At 43.8% G+C, this 11,676-nt stretch overlaps 2 protein-coding genes across 3 annotated transcripts in view; one reads left to right on the forward strand and one right to left on the reverse strand.

The window, feature by feature from the left end:
• The window catches only part of utp20 (UTP20 small subunit processome component), a 25,138-nt gene extending 19,913 nt beyond the window's left edge, over window positions 1–5,225 (forward strand). For both annotated transcript variants that reach the window (XM_061250888.1, XM_061250889.1), the window contains 14 exons: window positions 166–336; window positions 533–664; window positions 767–877; window positions 1,036–1,115; window positions 1,238–1,307; window positions 1,407–1,589; window positions 1,838–1,969; window positions 2,136–2,268; window positions 2,580–2,767; window positions 3,361–3,432; window positions 3,948–4,178; window positions 4,322–4,448; window positions 4,554–4,699; window positions 4,842–5,225. In XM_061250888.1, coding sequence (XP_061106872.1) covers window positions 166–336; window positions 533–664; window positions 767–877; window positions 1,036–1,115; window positions 1,238–1,307; window positions 1,407–1,589; window positions 1,838–1,969; window positions 2,136–2,268; window positions 2,580–2,767; window positions 3,361–3,432; window positions 3,948–4,178; window positions 4,322–4,448; window positions 4,554–4,699; window positions 4,842–4,997 — 1,932 coding nt within the window. In that variant the 3' untranslated portion in view covers window positions 4,998–5,225. The remainder of the gene's footprint in view (window positions 1–165; window positions 337–532; window positions 665–766; window positions 878–1,035; window positions 1,116–1,237; window positions 1,308–1,406; window positions 1,590–1,837; window positions 1,970–2,135; window positions 2,269–2,579; window positions 2,768–3,360; window positions 3,433–3,947; window positions 4,179–4,321; window positions 4,449–4,553; window positions 4,700–4,841) is intronic.
• On the reverse strand, window positions 5,103–8,095 carry arl1 (ADP-ribosylation factor-like 1). The gene is made up of 6 exons (XM_061250890.1): window positions 7,992–8,095; window positions 7,049–7,186; window positions 6,714–6,795; window positions 6,376–6,487; window positions 6,022–6,200; window positions 5,103–5,858 (listed from the first exon to the last, which is right to left on the reverse strand). Exons 1-6 carry the CDS (start codon window positions 7,993–7,995, stop codon window positions 5,828–5,830), a joined length of 546 nt encoding a protein of 181 aa, XP_061106874.1. The 5' UTR covers window positions 7,996–8,095; the 3' UTR covers window positions 5,103–5,827.
• Window positions 8,096–11,676: the final 3,581 nt, after the last annotated feature.

Raw genomic sequence — 11,676 nt, forward strand, 5'->3', positions numbered from 1 at the left:
GAGCAACTGCGTGTGTGTGTGTGTGTGTGTGTGTGTGTGTGTGTGTGTGTGCGAGAGCACACAATCAAGTACAGAATACAGACATGTAACTAAGTAACCAACTAACCAACCAACCAACCCAACCACCAACTAACTAACCAACAAACATACTACACTCTCTTCCAGGTAATTACAGAGGCTCTGCAGTCTTTGTCCTGGATTCTGAAGTTTCCTCTGCCAGCAGTGGAGTCCAACGCTGAGAAGCTCACACAGCAGCTGTTCTTGCTGCTCAAAGACTACGCCAAGGCTGGCGCTGCTCGCGGAGAAAACTTCAACCTTGTCCTCAACTGCTTCAAGGTACCACATGCGCCAGGATTTATCTCATTACTCGCATATCTACCGATACATCCTTGCTGTCCCTCTGACAGTATTTACAACTCTTCCTTCCTGTCTCTCAATCAATGGTTGCATCTCATTATCTCCTTAGGTCATCTCTGTATTTGTGCCTGCTGTTATGTACCAGACTGTAATCCTTTTTCTTCATGACTGCTAGTCCATCACCATCCTGGTGAAGACTATGAAGACTCACCGGATCTCTGACAAGCAGTTGCAAGTTCTGCTGGGATACGCTGAGGAAGACATCTATGACCAGTCGCGCCAAGCCACAGCATTTGGTCTACTAAAGGTAGCTCCCTAACCCCCCTTCCCGCTCTCCTTCTGCCATGCTGTTTTTATGTGCAAATCCTCCAGGTGACATTAACGTGGTGTCTCCCCATCTCTCCTATAGGCTATATTATCCAGGAAACTGGTGGTCCCAGAAATGGAGGATGTGTTGAAAAAAGTGGCCAAGCTGTCAATCACTGGCCAAAATGGACAAATCAGGGTCCAGTGCAGACATGTGAGTAAGCGACTTTGTTGGTGTGTGGTGTGGGGGGGCCATGTCTTCAAACGCAATTGTAGGTAATTCTAGCGCTGTATGGCTTGCAGACCCCCAGGAGGTGTCTGTCAGAGCAGATTGTGTTTCTGAATGGAGCCTGTAATATCTCTTTTAAACAGATTTACCTGAAGTATCTCCTGGATTATCCCTTGGGGAAAAAGTTGAGGGCACACTTGGACTTTGTAGTTGCTCAGCTCAGGTAGGTGTGTGCATGACAGGTGAGCTTACTTTAATACATCTGCAGCTCTGGCTGTGGATAGTTATGTGATTAATGAAGCAAATTATAAAAATCTTCCCTTTTTGTCCCCCTTTTTCTTTCAGTTATGAGTATGACACTGGCAGAGAGTCAGCTCTTGAGATGATGGCCTTCATTTTCCAGACTTTCCCTCAGGTATCATTGTGTGTGTGAGTTTGTGAGTGAGTGACCTGTGTGTGAATGTTTGACTGTGACTGTGTAGAGATTAGTCATGTCATCTTTGTCATCTCCCAGGATCATCTGGAGCAGTTCAGCGGCCTGTTCTTTGTCCCACTGGCTCTGGTCATGGTGAATGATGACTCTGCATCTTGTAAGAAGATGGCAGCTCTGGCTATCAAATCGCTGTTGAACAAACTGGACTTGGACCACCAGAATACCTTGTTTTCCCTGGTCAGCACCTGGTTTTCCAGTGAGAAGGTATGCTCACCTTGCCATCAGCTGACCGAGGACAGATAACTGTGACTTCTGTCATGTTAACACGCCTTTGTTCGAAGTGTGTTGAACAGGGCTGGGTGATGTTTGACCCGTGTGTAGACCTGGCAACTGTGGCCACTTGTCCTTGCATGTACAACGTGAAATCAGGCCCTAGAGCCCATTGTATGGCACTTAAAATAGTGAAATAGCACTCTGTTACCACTCTGACCTCTGTTCCATCTCACTTTCAGGTGACCCACCAACGACTGGGAGCTCAGGTGTGTGGGCTCTTTGTGGAAGTGCAGGGGGAGGAGTTTGCCTGTCGCCTCGATACCCTGCTTCCTCTGATGGAGAAGGAAATGCACCCATCCAACTACGAAGATGTGAGACCTTCCCCAAGAGCTCAGACACTCTGAGGCACAACAGACTAATTTACACAGCTGAAATAGTGATTAACACATTACATTGATCCTGTTTATAAACTGACTGGTGTGCAGAATTACATTTCCAAACTTGAGCTCATTTGAGCTGCTTTTCTTTCTCTGACAGATAGAAGAGGAGGCAGAGGAAAAAGCAGCTGACAGATTGCTCTTCAGCTTCCTGACACTCGTCACAAAACTCATCAAGGAGTGCAGCTTCCTCCAGCTCACGAAACCAGTGGAGACTCTCACCCAAATCTGGAGTATGTCTGCATTAGAGTCAGTCATTTACATAGATCGTTTGAGCCCGAAACTCATCTTTCAGAGCAGGTCAAAATTGAGGGTTCTTTCCAATTCATTTTTGTACCTGCTTGCATCAATTCCTCGCATTCTTTCCTAGCTCCACTCATCAGGGGATGCAAGGAAAGGAAGCAAGGAAAGGGTGTGAGGACACAGAGTAATCAAGGAAACGTTCATAAATCTTCATCTGATTTAACAGCAACTCATCAGGTGATCCTCTCATGGTATTGGCTCGCCACACTGAGTGCACTCTCGATTCTCTCTCGTTCCTCAGACCACGTAAACGCTCATCTGCGCCACCCTCATTCTTGGGTGTGGCTGACGGCCTCCCAGGTCTTCGGCCAGATGTTCGCTGCCCACAAGCCAGAGGATCTGGTCACCCAGTGGAGGGGTCTTCAGGGTGACACCACGGCAAAGGTGCCAGTGGCCACCGAGTACCTCGTCACTGACCTGGACAAGAAAGTGAGTTAGCATTCAACTCCTAGAAGAGTCTGAGATTCAAGAGTGGGGTTAAGACACCGGTGGGGTGGCATGTGAAAGGTTGCATTTGATGAGCTTTTTTTTTTTGTTTAACTTTTACGTATTTTTAGAACATCACTTGCAACCAAAAATCAAGCGGCAGGAATGTTGTTTAGATGTGTACTTGTGAAAAGGTGACCTGCCAACCAGCTTCTCCTCTGCCTCTAGGAGAATGATTCAATTAAATGGCCAGGCAGAGTGCCCTGTTCTGTTTCTGTCTCTGGGCATCACTAGCACTGTACAGGACACTAGGCTGTTGTTTGATAATGTGGGATAATGTGTCTCTGTTGGATCCAAGCCCAGTGGGTCTCATAACTCCACAGTACACTGGGCTTTTGTATTGAGTTTTTCAGGACAAAGGGCACCCTCTCCATCCGTTCTGTGTCCTGTAATATGAATCGCTGTGCTGATGGGTGCTTATCAGAGGAATAATCCTCTCTTCCTCCCACACTCCCCCCCCCCCCCCCCCCCCTTCCCCCCTTCCCCCCTTCCCCACCCCCCCTTCCCCCCCTTCCCCACCTGCTTCCTGTTCCCAGATGAGAGAGATGGTCTTATCATTCTGCAGTCAGCTTCAGTCCAAGTTCCTGGATACATCTTTGGGTGAACAGGTAAGAGGACCTGGGACTTTATTCAGGATTACCACAACTTATGTCAGACATTTGTGCAAGCTTTGTCTTTACCCATTTGTTTCGGCACAAGCCTTACACAGCCTGGCTTGACACACAGGCTGTTTAGTGCTTCAAGGTTAACAAAATGTGGGCCAGATGTTGCTTTAATGCTGGTGCGCCAGACCAGATGTTGCCTCCATGTAGTATGTAAGTATGTAAGGTTGGTGGCTGCTCCTACATTTATATATGCCAAGTGGAGGCTGGACCACAAGCAGACCTCTCAAAGCAGTCTGTCCTGTTACCATGGAAACTAAAGGCCCTAAAGACAATGCGTGTTCTGGAAATATAATCCTCTTCCAGTTAGGGTTTATTAATGAGAATCAACTTGGCTGTTGGGCAGATGCTGAGTATAAACAGCCTGTAATTCTGTTATATGGATGTAGAACAACAGCCATCTGTGTAGTCATTTGATAAAGTTCCCATCGCATTCATTAATGGAGCTCTGCTGTTGTCAGGTGATAAAGAACCTGCTGTTTGTGGCCAAAGTGATTTACCTGATATCACCGGAGTCAGACTCAACGGAGAGCCAAGACCAGATTGATGAAGAGGATGATGAACAGAAGGAGGCTGAAGAAGATGAAAAGGAGGAAGAGAATGAACGACCTCCATCCTTACTGTGGGTAATGAAGAAGCTGTCAGTGCTGGCGAAGAGGGAGGCAGCGGATACGCCCAAAGTACCCCTGAAGGTAACACACGTGCTTGCACACAGCCACACACAACAGTGAATGCTCATTCTCATACATAAGCTGTACGTTCAAGCTGGTGGTAGACTTCTGTCTGTAGTGACTAATACTTACACATTTTAAGTGTTTTAACCATTTCCCCACAGAGAACCTGTGTGTTTAAGTTCCTGGGTGCCATGGCTGTGCATCTGGGCAAAGACCAGCTCAAACCATACCTGACCACCATCATTGCCCCACTCTTCAGGGAACTGGACAGCACCTACGCCGACCAGGGTAAGCATCCTACCTTTTATCTGCACACTGAAAAACACCTGCCGACTATTGTGCAAGTGATTTCTTTAGTCATGTCATGACCTCTCTCTGTGGTTGGTCCCCTAGACCCTACTCTGAAGAACCTGTCCCAGGAGCTGATGGACCTGCTGAAGAAGCAGGTGGGACTGGAGAGCTTCTCCCTGGCCTTTGCTGCTGTGCAGAAGGAGGCCACACAGAGAAGAGCCATGCGCAAGAGACACAAGGCTATGCAGGTAAGGACTGTCCTCAGGGCAAAGGAGGCTGTGTTGTACCCATACTCAAAAGAAACAGTTGTGTGCCCCTTCTCCTGGGCTGTGCTTTTGACTAATTCCAACTTGACATCTCACTCTCTTCTTCTTCTCGTCTTTACAATAGGCTGTTGCTAACCCTGACATCGCAGCCAAAAAGAAATTGAAGAAACATAAAAACAAAATTGAAGCCAAGAAGAGAAAGATTGAATTTCTGCGTCCGGGATACAAAGCCAAAAAACAGCGTAGCCATGGCCTAAAGGACCTGGCCATGGTGCAGTGACATGGCCCTGTCCACTGCTGATGACATCTCCATCAGTTTCAGCTTTGGGAGAAGCATTTATAGAGTCTTGAACAGTGCATGTTTGAGAAACTACTGGATGTGCAGTTAAATGTACAACTTTTTATTAAAAAGAAATCACTTTTGTATAAATACACATTTATGGTCAAGCAAATAAAGATTTCAGATTTTGTTTCTAAAAGAAACAAAACTTAAGAAGTTTTCACCCAACTTGCAAAAACTGAATGGTGTGTTGAAATCCCAAAAAGCATTGTGTTGTGCCACCTAGTGGACACAGTGTCTATATACCTTCCACTTCAGGAGTACTGGTTAGAAAACAACACTGATACAGTACATAATTTATTTCAGTGCGAATAATGAACACATCTACTTTTTATGGAAGCAACTGATCTCCGCTCAAATAAATATGAAACAAATGAGTTCTTACAAACAGTAACTATATCTTAAGATCTGGCCACACTAAAGTTTGAGTACTCTAAAGGCAAGTAAAATAACTCCAATGTACCACAACATAACCCAAAACCCAGCATGCATGTATGAATCAATAACAAAGCATGAACTGAAACACCATGGCCTGCTGCAACAGCCTGACCACGAGTTTATACACAAGTCTTTCCATTTCATATTTCCACCATCTTGGCCTTCAGCAGGTAGCCCTCAGATTACGAGAAGCCACTGCCACTTCCTCCAACAGTCCATCCCCTGCCCCGGGGGATTATAGGGAGGGGAGCCATCTGCAGCAGAGGGGGTATGGCCTTGAGACTGATGAGGCTTTTGAACAAGAGTATATACACAGGGGGTATTGGGTGCCATTACTGTCTGCTCTTGAGGGCTTCCACCAACCTGGAAGGAGACACAGAACCACAAATGTAATGCAATGGGTCATCTTCATCAGAGGGCTTGATTTTATAGCTATGTAGCTATACTGTGGAACATGAATGTTAAGAATAGTGCAGACGGTCAGGAAATAAAGGTGGGGAAAATGTTATTTGTCATAGCATCTCACCATTCCATGGCGTCATCCAGTCCTGTGCCTTTGGTGGCTGATGTCTTGAAGATCTGCCACTTCCTGTCCTTGAGTGCAGGCAGCCCAAGGGAGTTGGCCACTTCCGTTGGGGTCATGGCCTGCTCCATGTCTTGCTTGTTGGCAAACACTACCAGGATGGCCTTCTTCAGCTCCTCCTCCTGCACACAGCAAGTAGGAATATCACTCAGCAAGCTACACCTTCAGGTCCACTTGTCCACATTCTGCTTAAAGCTATCCACAGGCCCTACCCACACAGACTATCCCTGCCCCCATGATTGGCATGACTTTGACTAATCTCATTACCATCATGAAAACTACCTCCACAAGCCTCACCTCCAACATGGCTACCAGCTCAGACTTGGAGATTCCCATCCTGTCCCTGTCACTGCTGTCCACGACATAGATCACTGCATCGGTGTTGGAGTAGTAACAACGCCAGTATGGTCTGCAAAGGAAAGAACGGAAGTCAGGAGACTACACATCCAAATTGAAAGACACTTTTGTATGCAAGCGCCCTCAAGTCCCTAATTATATAGCTTTAATGGCACTGCTGTTTCAAGCACAATGGTACTGTACATGACAGCAAAGTAGATTTAAATAGAACACAGTACATAATATACAGAAATACATGGCTGATCAGTCTTCTCATATAAATGTGAACAAATCTGTACCTTATACTGGTCTGTCCTCCCAGATCCCACACTTGAAATTTAAGATTCTTGTAAGTCACCGTTTCCACGTTGAAGCCAATAGCTAAAGACAATAAAAAATGTAATTGGATTAAGTATTATATACAGAACTTTGGGATTTCCTGATGGAAACATAGGGAATTATACATATTACCATTCATTTTATTGATTTAGAACAAATAGTTTGGCAATAAAAACCGTATGGAACTATAGCCTGTAGCATGGGAGTTAAAGGAGATTTTCACTTCCTAAGACAGAAACACTTGCTAACTTTCTGAAAAGTGTCAGTTGAAGGGCTGATGAAGAGCATTACGCACTGGGAATAGTGGTGACGACTTCCCCAACCTGCAGCCGATACAGGATGGTGGTCTTCCCCGCACCATCCAATCCTAGGATGAGAATCCTCATCTCTCTGGTGCCAAACAGGCCATTGAAAATATTGGAGAAGAATCCGCCTGTAGGAAGAGGACAGGGGTGTGGAAGACGACGTTTATCCGGTTGTATCCGTGGTTATGTTGAAAATCTAAAAGTGTCCCAACTCAAACGTTAAGTAAAGCGAAAGCTTAGCCAAGTTATACCATGGCTTTTTTCCCTTCACAACAAATGTTTAATTTTTGTGGACAAGGAACATCCAGGACTACATTTGTTTGGCTCAAGATTCTCCGAACACCTCACTCTTATGCAGGTTGAGCCGTATAAGCCTGCCTGGTTCGTAGTCTATCGTTAGCAACAGCTTCCCACAACAATGTCACAGTGGATCACCATTACCATGTCACTGTATGCTGAATTTTCCAAGTATTTTTTATTTATTCACTCGTCATTAGCTAAAGTTGCACTGTCCGGATCATAGTGAGCGAACTTGGCGTTCGGAACACGGTCAGTTTACGTTAGCTATCCAGCCAACAACACCATGCACGGCTCCAGTGGAAATCACCAGTGGTTAATTTAACTATACAGATTAACTAGATAATTGCAGGCATGAAATGTGTAGCTATTTACGTGGCCGTTTCAGAAATGTTGTTGTTGACGGCCACATATAGTTGTGGTTGCTGGTCAGTTTTCACGGACTTTCCATTTAAGTTAGCGAGGAAGCTAAGCTAGCTAGCCAGCTTCAACCCAGTTCATCCGATTTATCAAACACAGGAGAACGAAAACATGCAAGCCTTTATGGAAATGTTAGCTAGCTATATAAAGAAACACGTTGGTACCTGAAAATTATACAGCACATAAAAACGCTGTGATAAGATTAATTTAACATACCCATATTTGTTGGTGAATGCGTCCCGATTTCACTGGCGGTAAGCTTGTTCTTCTGGCTGCTCTGACTGTGGTGTGTATGACGTGTCACTTTATTCACCAGTTTATCTATAAGCAGATTCGTAGAAGACACGTAACTTGAAATAATAATTTTTAAATGTTATAGTTAGGTGTAAATAATTAAATTGTTATTTTTTATTTGAACTTATGCATACTGTTTATGTTTTTAAATATTAAACATACAAATAAATGAACTTCTAAAAAGGAACTTTTACTTCCGTATAAAGTTACGCAATACGCAATGACGATTATTGATACAGTCGCTTGAGATGAAGAAATGGTTATTTATTGGTCCTAGTTTGACATTACTGTTATCGGCGTCTCATGGTACTAATTTGGCTTTAATTACAAAAACAACAATTAATTCGTAATTAAAACAGCTATCCAAATATGGATATAGTAGTTATGCGGTCTTTCATGCAAAACCTGTTTTGGTTGTGCAATTGGTCGACTACTCTTAAGACAGGATTGACGAGGCAAATGGGAGAGTCAAACTCCAAATAAGCACAATACACTCACTGACCACTTTATTGGGTACATCTGTACATTAAAATAAGTGACTAGGGCGGCCTGTAGTGTAGAGGTTAAGGTACATGACTGGGACCTGTAAGGTTGGTGGTTCGATCCTGGTGGTTCGGTGTTTCGATCCCCGGTGTAGGCACAATAAGATCCACACAGCCGTTGGGCCCTTGAGCAAGGCCCTTAACCCTGCACTGCTCCAGGGGAGGACCGTCTCCTCCTTAGTCTAATTAGCTGTACGACGTTCTGGATAATGGCCAAATGCCATTCCTGACAATAATAATGAATAATGACTTTGACTGTGGAATGATTGTTGGTGGCAGATGAGGTGGTTTGAGTATCTCAGTAATCCTGGGATCTTCACGCACAACAGTCTAAGGTTGAATGGTTGAGAATGGTGCAAAATTATAAACATCCAGTGATAATAATAATAATAATAAACTTTATTTATAAAGCACATTTAAAACAACCATGGTTGACCAAAGTACTGTACAAAACCAGGCAATAAAATTAAAGATAAAATGAAATAAAATGAGATAAAAAGAAATGAAATGAAATGAAATGAAATGAAATGAAATGCATGTACATTATCTGGATTCCCCATTTATGTCTGACATAAAGGCCTCACTAAAAAGGTGGGTTTTTAACAAGGATTTAAAAACATCTATGTTTTGGGCAGATTTAATATGTGGCGGTAGGCTGTTCCACAACTTGGGGCCAGCTACCTCAAAGGCCCGGTCACCCCTCCTAGCTCTCCTCGACATAGGGACATCTAAAAGTTGCTGATTGCATGATCTAAGTGATCTAGCTGGGGTATACATATTGACGAGTTCAGACAAGTACGTAGGTGCTAGACCATTCATTGCCTTAAAAACAAATAATAAAATTTTTAAATTTATTCTGTAACGGACAGGAAGCCAATGTAGGGATGACAGTGCTGGTGTAATATGTTCCCGTTTCTTTTTGCCAGTCAGAAGGCGGGCAGCAGCGTTCTGCACTAGCTGCAGACGGCAGAGAGAGGACTGGTCTAAGCCTATATACAGAGAATTGCAGTAGTCCAGCCGAGATGTTATAAAAGCATGGACCACTCTTTCCAAATCTTTTTGAGAAAGATAGGCCTTGACCTTGACTATTTGTCTTAACTGAAAAAGGCAGCTTTGACAACAGCACTAATTTGCTTCTCAAGTTTAAAGGCACTGTCAAAGGTGAAACCAAGGCTTTTCGCAGCAGGAACATTTTTGGGGGCCAGGGGGCCCAAAGCACCAACAATGTCCTCCAATTGAGCTGGATGTCCAAACATAATGACCGCTGTCTTATTTTCATTTAAATGCAGAAAGTTAGCATCCATCCAGTTTTTTAAGTCTTTCAGACATGCAAGTAAAGGCTGCAGTGATTTCTTGCATTGAGATTTTACAGGTAAGTAAATCTGTACATCATCAGCATAGCAATGGAAAGAAAGGTTATGCTTCCTGAAAATTGACCCCAGGGGCAGCATATATAAAGAAAATAATATAGGACCTAGAATAGAGCCCTGGGTTGTTCTGTAGTTGGGTTGATGTTGTTCTGTAGGCAAAAACCTTGTTAATGTGGTCAGAGGAGAATGGCCAGATTGGTTCGAATTTACAGGAAGGTGACAGTAACTCAAATAAACTACTTGTTACAACAGTTGTATGGCATATCTGAACACACATCATTGATGGGCCACAGCAGAAGAAGACCACCTCGAGTTCCACTCCTGTCAGCCAAGAACAGGAAACTGAGGTTACAGTAAAGTGGGGACAGGCTCACCAAAACTGGACAATTTGTTATGTTCCTCTGTTCTGTGTGTTAGTTTATCATTGTTTATTATCATTATTCTTGTAATTTATTATTTTTCATATTCATGTCTGGTGTTCTGTTTATATTCATTAGTCTTTGCACTCGTCTTCCCCTGTGATGTCTGAGTCTGAATGTTTACTAGCCCAGTCACTCCCTTGTCTGCGTGCCCCACTATTCGGGTGTTTACGGTAGTTCCGGGGTTCAATCTTTCTTCCAATCTTACATTCCTTACTTCCTGCTTTCTCTCCATTTCATGTTTGTACATAGCACTAATATACTAATCCCAACGAACATAGAATTTGTACAGTACTAATTATACTAACACACTAATATGTTTGTCAAACTAACAAACTAACATTCACTAGTTTTGGGTATTTGTAATTTAAATCACTTAACTAACTTGCTAACGCATCTCCAGTTTCAATTCTGTTCTGTAACTCCGCCTCCCTATTCTGTCATTGATTACTTGCTTAGTTTCAGCGAAGTATTCGCACCTGTCTCTCTGTATCTCTGCATCTCCTGATTCTCTGCAATTGTCTACTCTCTAGTCCGGAGCCGTTTGTATTACATGTGTCTTTGTGAATCCAGTCCGCGTTTTCGTTTCCTCCTCGTTATTGTCCTATTACCCTTTCATGTGTCTCACCTGATGTTTATTTGTTAGACCGCCCTCACTCCCCAGTGTATTTATACCTGTCCTTTTCTGTTGCATGCTGCTAGTTCGTCTTGTCCTGTCTTGAGTCCCGAGCCCTGTAATCCTTCCCCTCAGTTCTAGCCTCCTTGTTTCCTTGTCCTTGTGTCCTTGTCCTTGTCCTTGTCCTTGTCCTTGTCCCTGCCTTTTTGGACTGACCCCCTGGATTTTGACCTTGGCTTGTTTTTTTTACTCCTCTCTGTCTGCCCCTTTTGAAATTAAACCTGCCATTTTTCTGCACCCCTGTCCGCTTTTGGTTCCTCTGTTCCCCCCGGCATAACACTATTGAAGATTGTAAAAATGTCACCTGATCTGAGGAATATCAATTTCTGTTGTGATGATGGGTTCAGAATTTGGCATAAATAACATGAATTCATGGATCCATCCTGCCTTGTGTTAGCGGTTCAGGCTAGTGGTGGTGGTGCAATGGCCCTTCTCAAATTAGGCCCTTTATTGAGTAAATGCCACACCCTACTGGAATATTGCTGCTGACCATGTGCACCCCTTAATGGCATCTACCCATCTTCTGATTGTTAATTGCAGCAGGGTAACATGCCATGTCACAAAGGACACATCATCACAATCTGCTTCACAAACATGAAA

The sequence above is a fragment of the Conger conger genome, chromosome 8 (assembly GCF_963514075.1).
Source record: "Conger conger chromosome 8, fConCon1.1, whole genome shotgun sequence".
Taxonomy (NCBI): Eukaryota; Metazoa; Chordata; class Actinopteri; order Anguilliformes; family Congridae; genus Conger; species Conger conger.